The sequence below is a fragment of the Alexandromys fortis genome, unplaced genomic scaffold, assembly GCF_014885135.2.
Source record: "Alexandromys fortis isolate MF-2015 unplaced genomic scaffold, M_Fortis_MF-2015_v1.1 scaffold_260, whole genome shotgun sequence".
Taxonomy (NCBI): domain Eukaryota; kingdom Metazoa; phylum Chordata; class Mammalia; order Rodentia; family Cricetidae; genus Alexandromys; species Alexandromys fortis.
The window spans coordinates 659122-683287 of NW_026068136.1; the positions used below are offsets into that span (position 1 = coordinate 659122).

The window sequence follows — 24166 nt, forward strand, 5'->3', positions numbered from 1 at the left end:
ATATATACATGGTCTGTGGTTATAAATTCCAGCATTGTATGTGCAAAGAGAATTGTACTTTTTTTCTTTCTTTGCATGATGTTTTGTGGTAATTGGTAGTTGGGTGTACACCTCCTGTGGTTGGTCCATTGAGGTTTAGTTTAAGTTTCCATGTTTATTTTCCCTCCACTTGGCAGATCAAACTGACCTTGAACCCGAACCCGTGGCAGTCCTGCCTCAGTGTCCCTAATGCTGCTGAGATTGCAGGCATGGGCCTTCATGCCCATCATTCATTGCCTTTTGTGTCCCCTAATCCAGATCTGCTGAAGTTGACTTAGATGTGGAGTCTCACTGGCCTCCAACCTAAAGATAGTATTTACCTTCCTTAGTACTGGGATCTTGACCAGAGGAGTTAGTTCCACTCATTAGTGCCTGGGGACATCATTTCTAAACTCTAAGGTTGGGTTTCTGTGATTTTCATATCTTCCTTTCAGCTCAAGGTGATAAATTTCCCATTTAACCCCCGTTTCCATAGAGCACGGTTGATGCGTGGAGTTTCTTGTGTCTTGAACGCATACAACTTTCCTAGGGTGGAGTTGCATTAATAATACAAAGGCACAAGATACCAAAATTGTTATGAAGTTTTAGTCATATTCTTAATGGCATGTGTATGCGAGGAGGCACAGTGAAAGGAAGTGCCAACGTGACTGACCGCTCCATTCTCTGATTGAGGTTTTTATGTGGATCCGAGAGAGAACAGCCAGAGGCATCTGGAAGAGTCCAGAGCAGAGGGAGAAGGTACATTGAACATGGCCAGCGAACTGGGCATGGCCAGGGTTCTGTAAGAGAAGGGAGAATAAGCAGAGATAGGGAAAATAGAGAGAGCATAGCTCAGCTATACGGATGAGTAGTTGGGGGAGGGAAAACCTTGAGCTGGAGGGAGTTAGGGTAAAAGAGGGGAGAAGGGCGGGTGTGAAACCTATAGCAAGTACTTGTGATGCTGAGGGACCCTGGAGCCCAGCATGGGCTTGCTGATAGGGGCCATGTTCCTTGAGGATATGGTATAGTTAGTTGTTAGGGTGTGTAATTTAAGAAAGATTCTGTCCTCTTTCTGGAATATTTGCCAGGAGAAACAAAGGAGGTGGTGGGTGTAGCTAGCCAGGCATTTCTGCATGTTCTGTGTCCTGGCCCTGGTACTATGGAGTAGCAGATCTGGGGAGCCCTTCTAGTTTGTTTGACTTGGGGCTACGGTGGACGGAGCAGAGGGAAGTCCTTGCATGGTTTGTCATTGCCCTCACAAAAGCTGTGTCAATCTCCTTGTCCTTACAGCTATTGCTCAGAAGAGAAGATGTTTGGTTTTCACAAGCCAAAGATGTACCGAAGTATAGAGGGCTGCTGTATCTGCAGAGCCAAGTCCTCCAGTTCTCGGTTCACGGACAGCAAACGCTATGAAAAGGACTTCCAGAGCTGTTTTGGGTAAGATTAGTTATGTTCCATTCTTAGAAGGAAAATAGTCAAAAGTGTGTGGAAATATATTTCCACGCAAAGCAAGGGGAACGATGTGCTAATCTCTAAAAACGCCCATTTTTTAATATCTGGGTTAGTGAGGATTCCATGCTCTTAAAATGATACGATCCTGACAGCTTCCCCTGCCTAATTAGTTGTGAAGTCTTTTATGGTTCCAATTAGACAGACCCTTTTGTTCTTAACTGTAGGATGTATAAGTAAATTTTCAAAATGTATCCTTATTCTCTTACCAATAGTGGGCCTCCAGTGCTGTTTCTACTTTGTGTTTATACGTTTTAACTTGCTGAGGAGCATTATACTTAATATTCTGTCCTGAAATTTACCAGGGAATGCTACCGGGGTATCTTTCCAACAGATACCTGGATGAAATAAAACATTTAATGTTGAACCACTTCCTATGATAGAAGATGGTACTCCTGAGAGAGTGCGCATTTGCATGAGATTGGATTTTGCTTGATTGCATGTGTCCTTGGTTTTCCACACAGGGCTTCTCTGTAGACCAGGCTGGCCTCTGCCCGCCTCCTGAGTGCTGGGATTAAAGGCGTGCATCACCACTGTTTGAATGTGAACATTTGAGTGCTTGTATGTGCTGTGATTCATGCTGGGCCGGGCAACCTTGGTGTTGATCCTTGCCTTAGAGATGGTCGTTCTCCTTATTCCTTGCTTGTTAGGCCAGGCTAGCTGGCCTGTGAACTTCCGGAGATTCTCCTCTTTCCACCTTTATACTTATAATGAGAACTGGGATTACAGATGCACATGACCACGCTTGGTGTTGTTTTGTTTTGCGTTGCACGCCTCCACACCTGGCTTTATGTAAGTTCTGCATATTTGAACCCAAATCCTCCTGGAGTTTGTCCAGCGAGTGCTTTTTACCCACTGAGCCCCAGACCACACACCACTTTTTGTTTTAAGGGCTTACTGATTGCTCATTGTTAGTTCGAGACTTAGACTTTGTCCTGCTGTTTTGTTTTTTGAGACTGTTTGAACTTACCGTGTAGGTAAGTTCTTGACTACTGGGATTGGAGGTGTGTGTGTTATACCTGGCGTCCTGTGTGTTTTTAGAGTGTGTATCATGCTAGCCCATGTTTCTCATAGTAGCCCTCCTGCCCCTACCTCCTGAATGCTGAGATTGTAGGGTCGCATCACCACAGCTCATACTTGGTACTCTTCAGTTTTAAATCTTGGGGGTGAAGGAATGGCTCAGCAGTTAAGAATACTTGCTGCTCTTGCAGGGACCCTGGTGGAAATCCTAATCCTAATCTCTGGCACCAGGCATACACATGGTACACACGGATACATGTAAACATTAAATCTGATTTGAGTCTTCCCTCCCTCTCCCCCCCTCCCTTTCCCTCTCCCCCCTCCCTTTCCCTCTCCCCCCCCTCCCTTTCCCTCTCCCCCCCTCCCTCCTTCTGCTCTCACTTTGTAGCTTTGGTTGTCCTGGAACTTACTATTCTAGACCAGGCTGGCTTTGAACTCACAGAGACCCACCTGCCCTTGCCTCCCAAGGCAAATCACATTGATGAGCCATGAATAGATGTATTTTTCTCCAAGAGAAGTATCCACATCTGAAGCCTCATGAGTGGAAAGCGAGATAATGCTCTGTTTTCCTGTCAGGTTGCACGAGACTCGCTCGGGAGACATCTGCAATGCCTGTGTGCTGCTTGTGAAAAGATGGAAGAAGTTGCCGGCGGGATCAAAAAAAAACTGGAATCACGTTAGTTGGTCTTCTTCTATCTCTGCTAAAATAACATTAACGTCAGCACTCCCAATTTAGGAAGTTCTGTGTCACTAAGATAGAAAAGACTACAAGAATAAAGAAAAACACTAGCCTGGTGTAGCATTTCCCAGGATGTTTACAGTGTCCTTAGGTTACACGTGGATCCCTCTTCACCCCTTAGAATGCCATGTTGCTTTGAACGCGTGAGCACATAAGTTTAGCCTTGTGTTTACTACTTACTACTTGTAGGCTTCTGGCTACAAAGCTGTCAGCTATCCATAGAGCTACCTGAATGAGGCAGTGCCTATCTGTTGTGTAGGCTGTGATTAGGTCAGCGGTGTCGGTGTGAGTTCTGTTACCCTTTTCACTTTATTGCCCCTGTCACTAGAATCATGTCATATATATTTAGATCTGTTTGTTTTTTTTTTTTTTAATTATTACTCTGTGAGTGTACCAGAGCTTTTGGAGCTGAAGTTGCAGGCAGCTGTGAGCTGTGTCTGATGTGGATGCCAGGCATGGCATTCAGAGTCCACTGGAAGAGCAGCCCCTCCCCCCATTTAATTGAGGTGATCTGAGCAACACTTCTTAATGTTATTTTTGGAAGATGTATTTATTTTGTTTTTAAAAATGTGTGTGTTTTGTCCACGTTTATGATTTTTTTTTTTTTTTCTTCCCCGAGACGGGGTTTCTCTGTGGCTTTGGAGCCTGTCCTGGAACTAGCTCTGTAGACCAGGCTGGTCTCCCGTCTGACCGAGTGCTGGGATTAAAGGCGTGCGCCACCACCGCCCAGCTTGTCCACGTTTATGTCTGTGTGCCGCATGCCTGTGGTATGCCTGTAGAGGCCAGAAGATAACATTGGGTCCCTGGTACTGGTTACTGAGTGTTGAGCCGCCAGGTGGATGCTGTGACCTGAACTCACTTCTGCAACAGCATCAAGGGCTTCTAACCGTTGTACCATTTCTCCAGCCCCCAGCGCTTTTTAATTTTTGGTGCTGGAGGTGGAACTAGAGTGTTGGAGCTACATTAAACCTGTGCTCCTCAGCATTGCCTCGTCTACAGTTTTGTTAAATTCTTTAATAATCCTAGCCAGCTTTTCAGATATTTGTTTTGGCTTTTGCTTTATTAACACAAAGTCTCATGTAGCCCCAGCTCAGTATGGCAGGAGACAACTTTGACCTTCTGTTTTGACTACCCTGCCTCTCAGGCACTAGGGTTACAGGTGTGAGCCACCATCTCTGGCCAAGGTTTATGAAGTTTACATTGCATAGAATATTTTGCATAAATAGGCGTTTTTCTTACTCAGCACAGTACTGTCCATTGATAACGTTAAATTGCTGCAATAGGTTTCTTAGGGAACTATTACCTTAATACGTAAGAAGTTTTTCTTTAATAGCTTACCTGAGGAAATCACAGTTGTGATGTTTGAAGGTGATGACAATCTTCTCTGTTAAAGGCCATGCTAGACAGGGGAGAGGGAAAGCTGTGGTTGGTAAACTCGGGGCTTAGCATGCAGAATGGTCATAAGTAGTGATTTCTCTTTGTCATGTGACAGTCAAAGGTAGATGCAAACCCTCAAACACTGGTATAAACTGGTTCTCGAGTAAGCGTGGGCCTGAATGGTATTAAATATTCAGTGTTTCCTTCCAGGTGGTAGATGCAAGGGCAGGACCCAGTCTGAAGACAACATTGAAACCAAAGAAAGTGAAAACTCTGTCTGGAAACAGGATGAAAAGCAACCAGATCAGTAAACTACAGAAGGAGTTTAAACGCCACAGTGAGTTCAGTGTTTTATTTTTGACCGGTTTACAGTATGTGTGAATCCATTTCCTGCTTACTGTCTAATAAGTACTGGGGTGGTCCACTTCCTGTTTTTGAGCCTTGCCCTTTGGAAGGTACTTTTGACTTGGTGAATGTGTTCTTATTTCTGTGAAAATAGACTCTGATTTGATATCTTAGAGTAACTAAAGGGGCTTGGGAGATCCTGGAGTGGATAAAGAGCTTGCTGCAGAGACCTGAGGGCTTGTCGGATCCTAGCACCCACATAAAAAAAGCTGGGTGGAGGCCAAGACAGTCGCTGCCCAGCCCTGATCTCCAGGACCAGCGTGTTAGGAGAGAACCAACTCCACAAGTTGTCCTCTGACTTCTGCATGTGCACATGACATGTGTGTGCCTGTATATATACACAGATAAATGCAGCAACAACCAAAAGCTGGGCAGACGTGCCTGCCTGTGATCAACAGCACTAAAAGATTCGAGACAAGGGATCCCTGGAATGAGGTGACAGGTTCAGTGAGAGACCCTGCCTCGGGAAAGATCCCAGCCTGGCTTTCACATATCATGGGTGAAACACGTACCAGGCAAAACCAAGAGTATTTCATAGTAAAAATGTGGTTATTCACAGGAGATAGAATGCCCAGGTTGTTGTCTTTTTACTCATTTAGTAAACAAGTCACTACTACAATAAAGATAAATGACGATTCCTAAGTGTTTTGGGGGTTCTGGTTCAAAGAAGCCTGGGGCTTTGTTTGTTGCCCACCTGTCTTGTTGGTGCCTAAGTGATCCTTACCAATGAAGACTTGACAATTTCAGTTCTTCACTCCATGTAGTTGTTATGTGTCTTGGTGTCCTAAAGTTGTAGATTAAATCTGAGGATATTGTAGCTTTTAAATGTAAAAATAGTACACACTGAAATCAAGTGGTTGGAAACCACTGAGCATTTGAGATAGTGATCCCCCTCGCATAGAAGCTGTTTGCTGATGTTCCTGCTAGAATCCTCCTGAAGATTTTTTTCTTTAGGAAGTTAAACACTATTTATTAAAGTGGATTAGCATACTAATAACACATGACACTTAATTGAGATGTTTAATTTTACATTATTTATGTAAGCGCTTTTAAGAGGAACTCGTGAGATCCTTATATTCCTAAGCTTTTATTTTCCTTGCAATGCCAGCGGCTCTGTGTGCCAGGGAAGCACTCACTGCTGAGCTGTACCCTGTGCCCTTGTAAGCACTCCAGGAAAATGTTTCCGTGAGGCTGGGGAGATGGCTCAGCTCAGCACGCAGCAGCTTTTGCGGAAGACCTTGGTACCCATCAAGCGCCCTTATCTGGTAGCTCATAGCTACCTCTGACTCCAGCTCCAGGGTGTCAGATAGCCTCTGGTCTCCAAGGTTGTATGTGCATGTGTGCATGCACACACAGAATCTGAACTAAAGCGTTGCTGTTTCATAAATATCAATTAATTGTTTCTCTGGGTTAGAGGACTATTCTCTCCATGTCCGCAGGTGACAAGTTTAAATGGTGGTTGCAATATTCAGTGCAACAGCATAGTGGCCATCAACCCAAAGGTGTATTTTCTGGCTTTTATTTTATTTCTTTACTTTTTTTTTTTTTTTTTTTGTGAGATTCGGTCTTTACCTTTCTCTGGTCATCCTGGAAATCACAGTGTTGACCAAGGTATCCTCAAACTCAGAGAAATTGACCCCACAGAAATGTGTGCCTCTGCCTCCTGAGTGCTGGGAGAAAGGGTGTGTGTCACCACGCGTGGCTTTATCTTCTGGCTTTTACATACATGGTGCAGACAGATCCTGGTGTAGCTCTAGGCTGGTAAATCACCTTTATTCCTGAGGTTACTTTCCCATTTAGAGAAGTAGAGCAGCACCTGGACTTTGCACACGATGAGACTCGATTGTCTTCCGTCTTCGTTGCAGATTCGGATGCTCACAGCACCACCTCAAGTGCCTCCCCCGCACAGTCTCCCTGCTACAGTAACCAGTCAGACGACGGCTCAGATACAGAGATGGCGTCCAGTTCTAACAGGACTCCAGTGTTTTCCTTCTTAGATCTTACCTACTGGAAAAGGTAAAAACAACCAACCCGTCTCCACCGCTGGCTGCGGCGTACCGTGTGTAGAGTGGTTGGACATATTTTACAGATAACTGGTGGTACAGGCAGGAAGTTGGGAGAGCAGGAATTGAACATTGAGCAGACCTTGGGTGTAAGACTCAAATTGACATTGATTAAGACTAGCTGTTCTGAGAGTTATCACTTAAAAAAAGAGTAAGTGGTTAAAGTCTCTTAAGTTCCATTAATAGGTCTTGGTTTCATTTCTGCTTGTTGTGATGATAAAACACACGAGGGGAAAGGGTTTATTTTAGCTCTCAGTCGGTTCAGGTGACAGCGTCTGTCACCATGGGGAAGTCACGGTAATAAAAACTTGAGAACTGGCCTCGGCAGAGCAGAGCAAAGGACATGAATCCACATGTGCTCGTGCTCAGCAGATTCTCTAGGGTCAGCGCCGCCTACAGTGGGCACAGTTTCCCACCTCAGGTTGGCAGTCAAAACTGTCATGGTGACAGGGACACTCGGAGACCAGTTCAAATGTGGGCATGTGGCCAGAGAACAAGAAGAGACAATAATTAGGAAGGGGAGAGTGTTTTCAAAGGAAAAGTAATATCCCTGGGGCACAGAAGACAGTTAAGACATTTCCTGTAGACATACCTAAAACTATACAATATGAAGGACAGTGTAGGACTGCAGAGAAAATTTACTGCTGTAACAGGAACAACCAGCACATAAAGATGAATTCTTTGAAACAAACATAAAGCAAGCTGGAAACCAGTATATATTAAGGTCTTCAGTTGCTAGGAGATACTACTTCTGAGCCAGGTGTGGCCTTTAATCCCAGCATTTGGGCTGCAGAGGCAGGTGGATCTCAGTTCAAGGCCAGCCTGGTTCACCGAGCAAGTTCCTGGACAGCCAGGGCTACACAGAGAAACCCTGTCTTAAAAAACCAAGGGTGGGGGGAAGGAGAGGAGGGAGAGAGACCCAATATAAACCTGTATTTACTGAAAAATACCTTATGAACAAGTGCATAAGACAGTTGACTGGAGCTAAGCTTGGGTTTGAGGCAACTCTGGGTTACATAATTAGACCCCACCACCACCAAAAAAAAAGTAATTGTGAAAGCTTAAAAATGAAGAGGAGCTAGAGAGGTTGGTGGTTGAACACTTTTCAATTAAGAGCACTTGGTGCTCTTGGAGAGGGCCCTGGTTGAGCTCCCAGCGTCCTGGTGTGTGGAACTCACAACTGCCTCTAGTTCCAGCTCTAGGAGATTTGACATTTTATGACCTCAGTGAGCACTTCTACACACAGGAACAAATACACACATATATACATAAGTAATAATAAAATAGAGGGAAAGGGTTAATTACTTGTTAATGTTAAAGTCTGTGGTAGTAAAGATGATGATGGATTTAAAATGTCCTTGCCTCGCTGATACTAACTCTACTGAGGTCACTAGACTCCTGTCATGTGACTAAAGCCAGCAGACATGTCAAGTTAGCATGTTAACCCATATAGAAAATACAGGTAGAACAGAAAAGGTGAAGTAATGTGGTAGAATAGGGCTGGGCGTAGGTTCCCTTATTATATGTGTAAGGACCTACGTTCAGTCCATACCTAGCCCTGCCCTAAACAGAAAGAAATACTAGAACCCAAATTTAGTGACCGTGGTGATTAGCAACACCGAAAAGATGGATAAACAAAGACTCTAGCAAAATAAAGTATATTCTGTACAAGGTAAGAGACAGGAAAGTTCCATCCAGCAAAACAAAATAGTAGAAACCAACCCATATCAATGGAAGTGAAAGTATAATATAAATTGGAACATGCTAAGGAACATATCTGTGAGTTTGAGGCTGATCCTTGATCGTAGCACTGGGAGGCAGAGATGGGATTCCAGGGCTGTGCTGTCCAGCTAGTCTCTCCAGATTGGTGTGGGCTCCAGGTGAGGTACTGTTGGGGAAGACACCCGTGTTGAGCTGCGTTCCACATCAGGGTGTATGGGTGAATGGTCACTGCTTTTAGAGCAGTGTATAGAGGCAGATTGAGCAGGATTGTTTTTTGTAAATCTGAGTATCTAAGATCAATAATGCACGTAAGCCGGGCGGTGGTGTCGCACGCCTTTAATCCCAGCACTCTGGAGGCAGAGGCAGGCGGATCTCTGTGAGTTCAAGGTCAGCCTAGACTACAAGAGCTAGTTCCAGGACAGGAACCAAAAGCTACGGAGAAAAAAAAAAATGCACGTAAATCCTAAAGGTCAGCATAGAAATAGAGGGAGTCAAAAGGAAGTAGGCAGAGAATCAGAGTAGAGTGGGGAGAGTGGGGTTTGCTAAAAAGAGTGACCAAAGAGTGTTTCAAGAAAGCTGGAAGCGGGGCTGGAGAGATGGCTCAGTGGTTAAGAGTACTGACTGCTCATCCAGAGGACCCGGGTTCAATTCCCAGCACCCACATGACAGCTCACAACTGTCTGAAGATCCAGTTGCAGGGGATCTAACACCTTCACACCAGTGCACATAAAATAAAGTTAAACAAACCATAAAAATATATATATAAAAAAAAAAAGCCGGAAGGATGGCTCGGTGGGTAAACTTGAGTTGTAAAAACGCCTGCTGTAAAGTCTTGTTTTCCTTTGTTTTAGACAGAAGATTTGCTGTGGGATCATCTACAAGGGCCGCTTTGGGGAGGTTCTCATCGACACGCACCTCTTCAAGCCCTGCTGCAGCAGTAAGAAGGCAGCTGCTGAGAAGCCCGAGGAGCAGGGGCCGGCGCCCCTGCCCATCTCCACTCAGGAGTGGTGACTGAGGTTCATGTAGAAGGGAACAAAGAGCGAATTTAAACTTTGAAAAGACCACAAAGCAACAAACTGACCCTCCTATTTTTAACTTGGATACCTGCTATTCTGCCAAAAGACATTTTTCTAGAATAGTTTCATGGATTACCCATCCCCCCCATCCAACAAACTTTGAAGCCAGTTTCTAGCTTACTACAAGAAAGAAGTGTACATAATATTTAAGATGCTGGGTATTCATAGGAAAGCTGAATGCTGCTGTAAAGTGCTCTTTAAAGTCTTTTTTTTAATCCCCTCTAATGAATGGAAGTAGGGGAATTTCAGGGGACAGAGATGGGATTTGTGTGTGATAAACCATATGTAGTTTTTAGTCTTTCTGTGGAGAGGCAGTGGTTGGGGCATTTTTAAATGGCTGGCTACACTTGTTTTCCCTCATGATTTGTCATAACTCAGTGGCACGACCTGCCCCCTAGAGGTAGTTAAGAGTTTTTCAATGCTAAGGTGTTGCCAAGGCTCTGATGATTCAGACCTGTACTACTGATGATTAAGCAGGACAGACCGAGCTTTCTGCAAATAGCTTGGAGGACAAAGCAATCTCTGAACACACACAGGTAGCACCGAGTCGCCTCCTCTCGTCCTATGTGAATCTTATAAAACAGAACCAGAGCTCCTTCTGGGGAAGGCCAGCCTGTAGGATGAGCAAGGTCCTATAGGGATAGAACCAAAGCATCAGCATGCGGTAGAGAACACGTGGTTATAAACTACTTAAACAGGATGTGTAAGTCCTGGGGATGCGAGGGGCACAGTGGATGCTGCTCGGGGCACATTTCTTAGAGGGCTTGCAGTGTGTAAATAATTGACGTTGGTGTTACACAGCTGTCTGGGATTCACTGAAATCCGCACGAGTCAGTTCTAGCTCTGGATTACCTCAGTTGACCTTTTGTGGAGGTTTTTTTTTTTTTTATCTATAGAGTAGCTCTTTGCCTTGTCATAACTTTATTAGGGTTTTGGGTTTTGTCTTACTGTTTTTCTCCCTCTATTTAAAGTTTGATTAGAAGAAAAGAGTTGTGTGTTGAGGCTAAGTTGGTTGGTTGGATTGTGTCGGCTTCTTGGAGTTGGGCTTCTGAACATCAAGATAGTTGAGTGGGGCTCCTCGTGTGGAGATCCCAATGAGGGCGCTCAGCTGAGCCAGACTGAAGTTGTCCGACCGCCTCTTTTCAAAGTTCAGGAAAAATAGTGCCATTACAGACCTCTCCTACAGGGAGGGGTGTGTGGCTGCCTTAGTATTCTGTCGCTCATGATATTTTAAAAACTGGATTTTTAAGAGTCTGTTGGTGTTTCACAACTGGGAGGGCCACCATTTGTGGCATCCTATAGTTTTATAGTTTTACATTTTGTGTGTCTCTTCTTTTTTGGAAAAACCTACCTAGTACAAGCCACCGCATGCACAGACTGCCCAGTGAGTGGGTTGGTTCTCCACAGCCCTTGGTGTAGTACAGAGTCCAGCCGTTACCATTCTCCCGCGTTGCTTCGACGCGGGATGTTTCTTTTGTACATTTTGGCTGCAGTATTGGTGGTAGAATATACTTTGATGGATCATCTCTACTTCTATATTTATTTATTTATTACTAGACCTCAACCACAGTCTTCTCCCCTCCACTCTCTGCCGTAGGACGTACTGTATGTAGTCATGCACTTTGTATTAATATATTAGAAATCTACAGATCTGTTTTGTACTTTTTATACTGTTGGATACTTATAATCAAAACTTTTACTCTAGGGTATTGAATAAATTTAGTCTTACTAGAAAATAAAAGGATCTGTTCTGTGGTTTTATTTTAAAGGTCTCGGGTAAGAGTGTTTTTCAGGGCCTAGAGATATCGCTCTGTTGTTAAGAGCACTGACTGGTGTGGCAGAAGACCCACGTTGGGTTCCCAGGACCATGCATATGACACCTCAAAAACATCTGTACTCTTGGGGACCAGGCAAGCGCACCGCACACAGTTGGTGGCAGACAAAAACATCCCATGTACATAAAATATAAAATTTTCTTTGTGGGAACATGGTGTAAGTTTATTTTGATGAACTGGGGTGGGGAATGAAGAATAAATGGATATTACAGCTGACATGCAGAGAACTTCATGTCTTGGTTTATAACTTGAATGGAATGTCCATGCTAAGATTTAATTATCTGTGGGAAGAGTCAGACCTGGCTCTTGTATAAAACAACTTAACAGAATTATGAGGAACTCAAAGTCCAGATAGAAGCTTTAAACAGTATTTTTGAGAGTTATATATCCGAGCTGGTAGTAAGGGTGTGTGCTGCCAAGCCTGACAGTCTCTGGAGTTACTATGTCATACTCTAGACCATTTCCCTCTGTTCCTAGTATGCCAAGGGTCAGAGCACTTGTATATACAGAACCTGCTTCTCAGACGATACTACAAAATACCACATTTCCATTTTTTACTTTTTTTTTTTTTTTTTTTTTCAGACAGGGTTTCTCTTTGCAGCTCTGGCTGTCCTGGAACTTGCTTTGTAGACCAGGCTGGCCTGAGATCTGCCTGCCTCTGCCTCCTAAGTGCTAGGATTAAAGGTGTGCGCCACCACCGCCCAGCTTTAGACTCTTTATTTCTGTCCTTCGTGTGTCAAAGGTCTGAACGTTAGCATAGAAACCAGGAAGCAGGAACTGAAGCAGGGGCCATAGAGGAAAACTGCTTACTGCTTGCTTTTCATGCCTTGTTCTGCAGCTCAGTAGTGGCTGTGTCCTCAGTGGGCTGGGCCCTCTAACATTAATCCCACAGACTTGTCTACCAGGCGCTCTTATTAAGGCTATCTTAATTATTGTTCTATTGCTGAGACACTGAGCAAGGCAACTGGGAGCTTGCTGATAGTTTCGGAGGGTTAGTCCATTGTGGTGGTGATGTTTCCCAAGTAACTGGGAGCTTTACATACTTATCAGTAGACAATGGGCAGAGAGAGACACAATCAAGCCTGGGCGTTTGAAACCCCAGGGGGGGGGGCGTTTGAAACCCCAAGGCACACGACAGTTGACCAAACTGGGAACCAAGCACTCACATACGTGAACCTATAGGGCCATTTTTGTTCAAACCACCACAGAGGTGTGAAGAGTCCCAGATAGGTTTGTGAAATTGACAAACAGATCTACCAGACCTGAATCCTGTTATTTTAAAGGTGAAAGCTCTAAATTTAGATTATGAGACTCGATCTATAATGCTGCTCTTTGGTTTGACAGACAGGAAAATAGATCTGTTATGATATGACACCTGTTGTGAGCCAAGTGATTTTAGGCAATGATTAAACATTCTGAGAAGTTGTCTTAGTTACCTTAATGTGAAGAGACACATGGCCAGGGCAACTTAATTGGGGGCTTGCTTACAGTTTCAGAAGGTGAGTCCAGGACCATTGTGGGGAGCGTGGCAGCAGGCGTGCGTGACGCTGGGCTGGAAGTGGAGATTTAATCAAGAGGAGAAGGGATGGGTGGGTTTTTGAAGCCTCAAAGCCCAGTCCCAGTGACACACCTACAAGACCTGACCCATTGTTGTTCAAATCACAAACAGTTAATTTAAACTTGGAGAGATGGCTCAGTGGTGAAGCAGTGACTGCTCTTCCAGAGGACCCAAGTTCAATTCCTAGTACCCACATGGCGGCTCATGCTTGCAACTCCAATCCCAAGGGATCTGGCACCTTCATACAGGCAAAAATACCAATGCACACAGAATTAAATCTTTTAAAAAAATACCCCAAGGCCTCTTTGGCAGCTGAGTGGAAGTGTAAAGAAGAGTGTGATGTGGATAAAACCCCACCTCTGATTCATGTTTGTTTGTTTGTTTGTTTGTTTATTTAATGGTTTCCGTAGTCCTGGAACTAACTCTAGACCAGTCAGGCTGCCTTCAAACTTAGAGACCTACCTGGCTCTGCCTCCTGGTGCTAGGATTAAACCCTGCCCAGCAGTGTTTGTTTGCTTTATTTTTAAATGATTTATGTATAACTAGAAACCTCAGGGTCCCTCCTGCCTCCGTCTCCCAACACCTGAATTACAGCTGTGCCCTTCCTATCCCCAGCATGGCTTACTTTGTATGTGAATGTTGGGGTTCTAAATTCTAGTCTTCATCTTGTGTGACAGTCACTCTACCAGTGAGGCAGAACCCCCAGTTTTTTTAATGCTGATCTTGAAAATGTATTAAGCATCCGTAGTAGTATACACCTGTGATCCCAACGTTTGGGAGGTGGAAGCAGATAATTTGCAACTTGAGACCACCTGAGGTACATGTGGTCTGGGGTTAACAGTTGGACAGCCTCAAAATGTAGCCAGAATTGACTGCCTGCTGTGCAGTGTAGACCTGAAGCTCTCCAGGGACTCTTAGTACAGTGTCCTGGGGAAGGCTTCTTAAATATTGCAGATCCAGCATCCTGGTGCCTGGCAGTAAGAGAGGGAGGAGACAGCCAAGTTGGATCAAAGTTGGGTAATTTCACAGGCTCATTTATGAAAGAAAGGGACCAGCGGATCCTGACGAGCCGTTTCTCTGTCTAGCTGTGGAGTTGGGTTACTCACGTTGGTATCGTGTTCCCCTACGCCCCTGAGTGATGGCTATTTATTATTGTATATAGAATCGGGGTGTGTGTCTTAGACAAGCCTATTCATTCTGTGTAGAAAGTGACTAAGATCAGACCCGTCCTTTTGTCTCCCGTCTGAAAAGGAAACTTACTCTGTTTTAGAAGGTCTATACATAGCTCACCTGCACTTCACTTCAGCTGTGGGATTTTACAGCTACAAGGAAAGATGGGGTTTGTGCTTGGGTTTCTGCATCAGTCTTAAACAGCGGCTCAGCATTCTCAAGTTGTTTAGTAGGTCCCCAGTAGCGTGAGAAAAGGAACCGAACAATTGTGCTGTTGTTGTTTAACAAGTATATTCTTGGTCCTGAGCTACTCTGACAAACTCCCTGTTGACTGTTCCCACCACTCAAGGTCCCTGATGGCTTTCCTATGGGAAATGGCAAATCCCTTCTAATCAGTCTCTCTGCAGGTGACCTCCCAGGGCCTCTGAGCTCTAACACCAAGTTACAAACTCGGCTCTAATTAGAGCGGAGTTTACCTGGCCTCAGACTCAATCAAAAACCTGGCTAGGGGCACAAGGTGTAATCCCCAAGTTCAATTACAAAATCTTTTCATAGATTGTAAGTGGGCAGAATTACCAGGAAGGCTTTTGGGGAACTGTCTGCAGGAAGAGCCGCCTGCTGCTGCTGCTGCTGCTGCTGCTTGCTACATACACAAGCTCAGCCAATTTCCTTCTTACCTTACGAATTCCCGTATGAATGCCCACCAGGTGGCACTAGTCGGGAAAAAACGATAAGAACGTTGTAGGCTTCCTTTTTAAAGACAGGATCTCCGTCCCCAGCTTGCGGAGATATGGGAAGATGAGGGAACCTTTAGGAGGCAGAACCAAGCAGAGGAAGGTAGGTCATTGGAGGAGCTCCCTAGAAGAGATACTGGGATCCTGAAGATCTCTCCCTCTATGGCGTCGGTGTCTGTCTGTCTCTCCCTCCCCTCCCACCCTCTGTTCCTCATCTTCTTCCCCTTTTTCCTTTTCCCCAGCTCCAGTGTTGAACAACCTCCCGCCCCTGCAGTTCTGTTACAATGCTCTTGCCTCTTCGCTGGGATTGGAACGTTCAGTCATTAGCCAAAATAAACTTTTCCTTTTTATAAGCTGACTTTCCCAGGTGTTTTGCCACAGATGCTTGCGCACCTTAAAGAGAGAAATAATGCCTACCTTCAAAACTTTTCAATAAATCAATTTTCAAAGGATATTCCAGGCCAATATAATATTTTGATAACAAATCATTTTTATGTTAATCAGCATATAATTACATCATTTACCCCTTCCCTTCTTCCCTTCCACCACACACACACACACACACACACACACACGTACAGGTTCTCAACCAGGCTGGGGGTGGCACATGCCTTTAATCCCAACACTCAGCAGAGGCAGATAGATCTCTGTGAGTTCTAGGGCAGCCTAGTCTAGGACAGCCAGGGCTGTTATGCAGAGAAACCATCTCTCAAAGAGAGAGAGAGAGAAGAAAAGAAAAAAAGAAGAGAGAGAAGTAAAGAAAACAGTTAATACCCTCAATTTAGATAAACTCACTGAATGGTCACCCTAATATTTTGGAAGAAAAACAAGCTAACATGTTGATTGATTATAGTTTAGTAAAGAGTTATTTCAACCCAAATGCAAACTTACTAATTATTTGTTTCCTTTTTTTTTTTTTTTTAATGTGGGTATTTTACCTACATGCATATGTCTGGGATTCCCTGGAGCTGGAGTTAAAGTTCTCAGCAGCCATGTGGGTATTGGGAGTAGAACCTGGGTCCCGTGGAAAAATAGACCATGCTCTTAAACTGCTGGATGAACTCTCTAGCACCCCACGCAACAGGCTCTCCCTCTGTAGCCCAGGAGGGCCTCAAGCTTAAGGCAAACTCGGAATCCTGACTGCCCTTCCTGCTTGACTGCATGCTCAGTTTACAATCTGTTTCCATTTGTTTGGCCAGGATAATTTAGGTTCTTAGTAAGAACTCAGACAGTGACAGTTGCGCTAATGCTGTAATCCCTGAATTTGAGACACAGAGGCAGGATGGTCTAGGCAACTCAGCCTCAGTTGTGACCTCTTACCAACCAAACAAACATTTTTAAAAATTTATTTGAATGTTATGATTGTTTTTGCCTGTAAGTTTGTATGTGTACTGTATGCATTCCTGGTGCTCTCAGAAACTGGAAGAGGGTGCTGAAGCCCCTGGAACTGGAATTACAGAGGATTGTTGGCTGCCATATGCATACTGGGAACTGAACTCAGGTCCTCTGCAAGAACAGCCAGTGCCCTTAGCTGCTGAGCCATCTTTCCAGCCCTTTTCACTTACTTATAAGGGAGGCATGTATGCCTACTGCAATCTGTAATCACAGTGGGTGGTCTACTTCAAATTATTTTTAAGAAATTTATTTTTATGTTTAATCATGTTTCTGTCTGGGGGCTGTACATAATTGAGTGAGGGTGCCCACAGGTACCAGAAAAGGATGTCAAAGCACATGGGAGCCAGTTTTTTGTTTGTGTGTTTGTTTTGCTTTTCTTTTACTTGTCTTTTTGTTGTTATTGTTGTTGTTGTTGTTTTGGATGTTTTCTCTATGTAGTCCTGGCTCAGGGTCCATACGTTGTCTCTGTCTTGGTCATCAAACCCAGAGGTGTGGCGCCTGCTCAGGAGGGAGAGAAAAGACTGTACCCTGAAGTATTTGTAGGCCTTGGCTAATTCGTATCCTCAGGAACTGGGGTGTATGCATAGGACTGGATCCCGGGGAAAGGGAGCTGAATTTAAAATGGAAAAGGAGAGTTTACTTAGAAGTCTTTCATGATACAGAATCGATGCCTTGGCTAGGCATCCAGGAGATGGCGCTAATACACTGTAAGGTTGTGTCTTATAAATAGTGATCACATGACCTGAGGAAACCTTGGAAGCTCTGCTGTAGCCACAGTGAAGGAAGTGGAATGCCCAGCCTTGCCAATATATATATGTGCCTGGTTCACAGTTACTGGGGAGGTTAAAGTAGGGACTATGAGTTGAAGAGTGAGTTTAATACCAGGCTAGTAACTTAGTAAGACTCTGCTTCAAAATAAAAGCATTTAAAGAAGATGAAAGGAAAGGAAATGGGGGTAGGAAGGTAGAGTGGTGGGGAGCTTAACCAGCATGCGAGAGGCCTCTGGGTTTGATCTCAAGGGCCTCATATCATATAGGCCATAAAACCCACCATCACTCATGTCAAATGGGGGACCCAGAGGATATTCCATCACACATGCGCGCGTGCACACACACACACACAGTCTGGTGAGAAGGAGGCAAGAGTTGGGTGAGTGTAGTTAGTGGTATAGTATCACAGTACTGATACCAGAGGCCTGTCGACAGCACCGATCATGGTCATGGACGTAGAAGTAAGGATGGGTCAGGAGGTAGAGATCCAGGATCAGCCCTTGGCAGCTCAGCGAGGCCGAGTCTTCCCACCTGAGGTAGATGTGTTGTTTCAGACAGGGTCTCATTCTGCAGCCCAGGCTGCCTGAGAGCTCATTTAGGCCAAATCTGCCTTGCCGTATAGAGCTCCTCTTGTCTCGGCGTCTCTAGTGCTAGGATTATAGGCATATGCCACCACACTTAGACTCATGTCTACTCTTAGGTAGATGTCCCTTCCCATCTTTTCCTATAGGTCAAACTAACCCATGTCAGTCAAACTCCAAGCCTCGTTTTTCATACCATTATTCAGCCAGTGTTATCAACCATATTTCAAAAACTGGGCTGTTGTTTAATCCATCCCCGAGTGCAGACATTTCTTTATCGCCGGTGCAATTAACCTGAAGTGTGGTCATCGCTTATGTAGAACGCTAAGCATTTCCCTTGCTTGTCTCTGTGCTTCACCCTTGACTTAAAATTTGTATTTCATGCTGCAGCCAAAAGGTCTTATACAAATACTAAGACTCAGATTAAAACATGAGATCATCCAATAACGCTGCTTAATGTCCTCTCTACATTTCCCATCACACTTTGAATAAAATCCCAAACCTCTTCCGTCACCCTCAAGACCCTGAATGACCTTGGCTTCCCTCTCTGTTCTATTTTTTTAAAATATTTATTTACTTACTTGTTATGTATACAATATTCTATCTGTGTGTATGCCTGCAGGCCAGAAGAGGGCACCAGACCCCATTACAGATGGTTGTGAGTCACCATGTGGTCGTTGGGAATTGAACTCAGGACCTTTGGAAGAGCAGGCAATGCTCTCAACCTCTGAGCCATCTCTCCAGCCCTCTCTGTTCTATTTTTATTATTATTATTATTCTCCCTCTTGCTTGAAGCTCGATAGACAGGTTCTCTCTGTTTCTTTCTTTCTCTCTCTCTCTCTCTCTCTCTCTGTTTCTCTCTCTTTCTCTCTCTCTCTCTTTCTCATAAGGTAAGATGACCAAGCCACAGTCAATTTCTGTGGATCAGGGATTGGAGCTTGGCTAGGTTTTTAGGGGTCGTTAAGACTCAGCTATGAAGGCCCAGTTGCTGACTCACTTGGACTGTTTGTTATGTGGGCAAGGTTCTACTGAGTCTTCATTTTCTCGTAGCCTGGTAGTTAAAGGCTTGGCCCAGTTTCTCACCACACAAGACTCTCTTAAGACCAGCTCACAAACTGGAGGGTGATGAGATTATTAGCAACAGAGGGACAGAGAAAAGGAGAAAGGAAAGGAGAGGATTAGGAAGTGGTATCATTTTGCAAGCTGATGACCTAGGTTTCCTTCTAACTAAAGAAAGGCTTAAGGACTAGGGAGCCCATGTCAGTGGGCAAAAGTGATGAAAGTGACAACCTTACCTCCAGCGGAGTAGATTTATTCTTTGTTCCGACTGTCGTAGTGCCTTGGTAATGCCCACTGCATTGGTGAGTGTACTTTCCTTCACCCAAGTCCATACTTCAAATGATAATCTTATTTGGGAACATCTTCACGGGCCTAGACATATATCTGGACATCTGTTAGCCCAGCTTTTATTGATATAAAAAATTCATCATCCACCATCTTTTTTGTTTTAGCCCATGTTTCAAAAGGAAATCATTGTGCTCACACTAAGGAAAGATATCACACAGATCTGAATCAATAATCAGAGATCATGGGGTACTATGTCGGAGGCTGCCTACACTCTACATGTCTTAATTCATTTCGTTTTTTCTTTTTGTGTAAAGATTTATTCCTCCTTTGTGTATGCGTGTATCTGTGTCTGTTGCAGCAGCTGTGGAGGTCAAAGGTATCAAATCCTCCAAAACTGGAGTTACAGGTGGTTGTGATCCACTCACTATGGGTGCTGGGAACCAAACTCGGGTCTTCTGGAAGAACAATAGGTGCTCTTCACTGCCAAACTGCCAGTTCCAAATCACAAGAATTTGACTGTGGCTTGGCCATCTTACCTTAAACAGGGCTAATACTGTTCCATGCATAATATCAACAGATAAAGTAATTTGTCTGAGGTCAGGCAGCTTTCAGCCCAACTTGACCTGCTTCAGTATTTTTGTCTCCTTCTTTAACCTCGAACATACTAAGAAAATACTGAGCTGCCTCCCAGTGACATTATTTCTTTAGGGCTGTTCTTGCTTTGTAGCCCAGGATAGTCTTGAGCCAACCTTCTGCTTCAGCCTCCTGAGTGCTGCGGTGACTGCGGTGACTACCACATCTGGTTCAGCATCTGCATTCTTAGTGTGTTGAATGGAATGTGAACTAGAAGCTGAATTGCTTGGGAGAGCGGTGAGTTGGCAAAGAAAACTGAAAAGAAATTCCCTGCATTGAGAGAAGAATCTAGGTTAACTTTAGGCAGTTCTTCCTCTCAAGCTTGCAAATCCCTGGTGCCAAGGATCGTCTCTTGCTCCTTCTGTAAATATTAAGGCAGATATGATGGTACACACCAGCATGTGGGAGAGCGAGGCAAGAGGATTGCAAGTCTGAGGTTGACCTAAGCTGCATAGTCATACTCTGTCTCAAAATACCCTCCCTGCCCCCATAAAGACTCGGATATTTTACTCACTGTCAAGCAGTTGCTGAAAGAGCACTATTTTGGGGATTGTATTTGTAGCTCTCTGACTATAAAGATGAAATATAAATTGAAAAATTTGAATAACTTGCTCCAGTAATTCACTTAACTGTCATTTATTAAAACTTGAATTCTGTCACCATTAAATGTACCACTATGGAGTGCTACAATATTAGAACATAAGCAATTTGTAAATTATGTGCACAGATTTTAATCAGGCTTACTACTTTGGCTTTCTCTATTATCTACTTAGCAATCAAAGCCAATCGAAGCCTCCTCCACTTAGCATACAAAGCTGAAAAGACTTTCACAATATTTACAGTTAAGATCCTTGACCTATTACTGTTGCTTTTCCTTAATCAAGCACAGAATGATGTTCCATTTTCTATTTTATCAACAAATCTTCTGTGTTCTTCCATTTGGTTCACTAATAACTCTATGATTTAATTTCAGAGATATTAAATACTATTCCACAAATTATATAATAACCAGCTTCTTCAAATGAATCATTACTTTAAAACCAAAGCTAAACTACTTTTTCTTCATTTGTCTACAACAAGCCAAAGCTTGATACTTCGTTTTAGTAAGCAGAGTGGGCAGAATTCGGGAGTTTATTGGTAAGAAGTCTGATCTAGAGCACAGGGAGGATTCTACAGGAAAAAAGACAAGATGAAGTTACCTGTGCTATCTGATTCATAGTTTATAGTTGGAGAATACAATTGGAAGGCAACCTGAGAAGAACAACGTTGTTTTGCACTCAGTATTTATTAAGTAATTGTGAAGAGAAATAAAAAAACCTACATATAACGTGGGTGTAGTGTCCAATATCTGTGTTCCTAACACCCAGGAGTCAGAGGCAGGAGGATCGCCACATGTGCAAAGCTAGCATGAACTACAAAGTGATTTCCAGGCTGGGCGGGGTACATAGTGAGACCCTACCTTAAAAAAATCAAATCAAACTGGGCATGGTGGTACAAGCCTTTAGTCCCAGCATTTGAGAGGCAGAGGCAGGCAGATCTCTGAGTTCAAGGCCAGCCAGGTCTACAGAGTGAGTTCTAGGACAACCAGGACTACACAGAATATCCTGTCTCAAAAAACAAAAAACAAACAAATCAAGACTGGAGAGATGACTCAGTGGTTCAGAGTACAACTTGCTCTTCTAGAGGACCCAGATTTGATTCTAAGTGTACCCTTGGTAGTAATTCACAACTGTCTGTAACCCCAGTTCCAGGGAATCAGACACCATTTTATGAATTCTGAGGACACTAGTGCATAGACATACATGCAGGCAAAACATCCGTACACAGAAAATAATAGTTAAAAAATTAAAGTATCTTAAAAACAAACCAAAAAAGCAGCAATGATGGAGAAGGGTCATCTGTCTATTGGTTCAGGTCATTTGTCTATCTGTTGCTTTCATTGGTTAATTAATAAAGAAACTGCTTGACCTTTAATAGGACAGAAAATTAGGTAGGCGGAGTAAATAGAACAGAATGCTGGGAGAAAGAAGCCGAGTCAGGCAGTCGCCATGATTCTCCCTCCGGACACAGATGCAGGTTAAGATCTTCCCTGGTAAGACACCTCGTGGTGCCACACAGATTATTAGAAATGGGTTAGATCAATATGTAAGAGCTAGCCAATAAGAGGCTGGAACTAATGGGCCAACCAATGTTTAAAAGTATACAGTTTCTGTGTAATTATTTCAGGGCATAAGTTAACCAGGCGGCTGTGAGCCGGGGCAGCAGGAACGCAGCCCCTCACTCCGCTCCTCTCAACACAGTAATAGTATATGGAGAATGTTGGGGACATAATTTCACCTGGGAAAAAAATCTATTAATTTTTGTTGTTGTTTGAAAAAGCATCTTGCTTCATAGCCTAGGCTACCTAGAACTTGCCATGTAGCGTCTGCTGGCCTTGAACTTGTAGCAATATTTCTGCCTCAGTTGCCTGAAGGGTGGGCTTACAGGTTTGTGTCACTATGCCTTGCTTAAATGTTTAGTTTTCATAAACATATGAACTACCAATCTTGTTATACTGTTAGGTTTAGTTAAAGGACAATCAATTTCTTTTCTTTTTCTTTTATTTTAACTTGGGGGAAGGGAAGAGAGAGGGGGATAGAGAAACAGAGCTTAGAGCAGCCTTGTGGGAAGATAAAGAGAGAGAGAGAGAAAGGGGGGAGAGAGGGAGAGAGGGAGAGAGATGCAGAGAAGGGAAAGGAGGAGGAAGAAGAGAGGACAATCAATTTCATTTTATTTTGCTTTTTGTTTTTATATTTTGAGATAGGGTCGCTCTGTGTAAGAGCCTTGGCTGTCCTGGAACTCACTTTGTAGACCAGGCTGGCCTCGAACTCAGAGATCCACCTGCCTCTGCCTCCTGAATGCTGGGATTAAAGGCGTGAGCCATTACTGCCTGGCGACAATCAACTTCTAAGGGGTCAATTGACATGGGGATGACTGCTCCATTTGTTAGGCCAGTTTTAAAGTTTTCATGCTGTAGCTATGGTAACACTCTGATGACTTACATGGCTATGTCAGAGTCTTCTTATTCATCTATTAGAATTGTTAAGACCTTCCTTTACCAAAGTGTTCATTTTTATGTATCTAAGATACCAAAATAGTTGTCCTCCAAAGAATATTATATCAGGAATTAAATTTAAAGAATTAAATATACAAGAGAGTCCTGGAAATGTGCTGTTGATCTAAATGAGTCCATCTGGCAACCTTCAGTAGCCTTGAAACTCTCACTCTGACTCAGGCTCAACTTCCTGAGGACTGGATCATAGGTCAAGGCTGCTTTCTTCTCTCTGGTCCTTCCCTGATCATGCCTCCCACCCCCACCTTCCAGACAAGGTTTCTCTGTATAGCTCTGGCTGGACTTGCCTCAGACTGTGGCCCTCCTTCTGCCTCAGCCTCCAAGCACTGGGATTATGGGCATGTACTAGCTTTTGGTGTATTTCTGCGTACTTGAGCCTGTGAAACATTGTATCTGTTGAACACCAAGATGAAACTCAGAGGTTTCTCAAGTACACCAGTAGATATATTCCATGGGCCACACTCTGGGGCGTCTAACTGGGCTCTGGCACAGACCTTTGTGGGTTTTGTTTGTTTGTTTGCTTTTTGATTTTTTTGAGACAGGGCTTCTCTATGTAGACTTGACTGTCTTGGAACTCATTTTGTAGACCAGGCTGGCCTCAAACGCACAGAGATCCACTTGCCTTTGCTTTCCAAAGGATTAAGATTTTGACTAAATTTCAATTTTATCAATAAAGACTTAGGAGTCAGATGCTGGGCTTGAAAACCTGTTAGCTCGGAGAGGCAGAGAAAGCACCCAGATGACCTTCCTCCTCTGTCGATATCCCAGAAGCCTCTCCTCTCTCCTACCATCCCTAACAAGACTCTTGCTACTGACTGTCCCTCCTTTCTACTTCCTATGTGTCTCTCTATCCATCCTCCTGACTACTTCTGAGTCTCTATGTTTTTTGTCTTAATAATCCTATATTGACTTCCTGTTGACTGGTTGCTTGCTCTGCCTCTTGACCTATGAATGATTTTATTTAATCCTGTTTACAGTATTCAAGCAGAAAGCTCTTGGATTAAAGGTATGTGCTAGGGCTGAGCCACACCACACCTAGCAATAGGTTTTTCCAGTAATAATGCAGTTTCTTCCTTCCTTCCTTCCTTCCTTTTTTTTTTTT

General features: G+C 43.8%; 1 protein-coding gene across 4 annotated transcripts in view; it reads left to right on the forward strand.

The window, feature by feature from the left end:
- The window catches only part of Sinhcaf (SIN3-HDAC complex associated factor), a 24932-nt gene extending 13262 nt beyond the window's left edge, over window positions 1-11670 (forward strand). For 3 of the 4 annotated variants that reach the window (XM_050126503.1, XM_050126505.1, XM_050126506.1), the window contains exons 2-6: window positions 1309-1455; window positions 3124-3223; window positions 4874-5000; window positions 6934-7084; window positions 9705-11670. In XM_050126503.1, coding sequence (XP_049982460.1) covers window positions 1328-1455; window positions 3124-3223; window positions 4874-5000; window positions 6934-7084; window positions 9705-9864 — 666 coding nt within the window. In that variant the 5' untranslated portion in view covers window positions 1309-1327 and the 3' untranslated portion in view covers window positions 9865-11670. Of the gene's footprint in view, window positions 1-29; window positions 778-1308; window positions 1456-3123; window positions 3224-4873; window positions 5001-6933; window positions 7085-9704 lie in introns of those variants that run through there. The other variant, XM_050126504.1, reaches the window with a different exon arrangement.
- Window positions 11671-24166: the final 12496 nt, after the last annotated feature.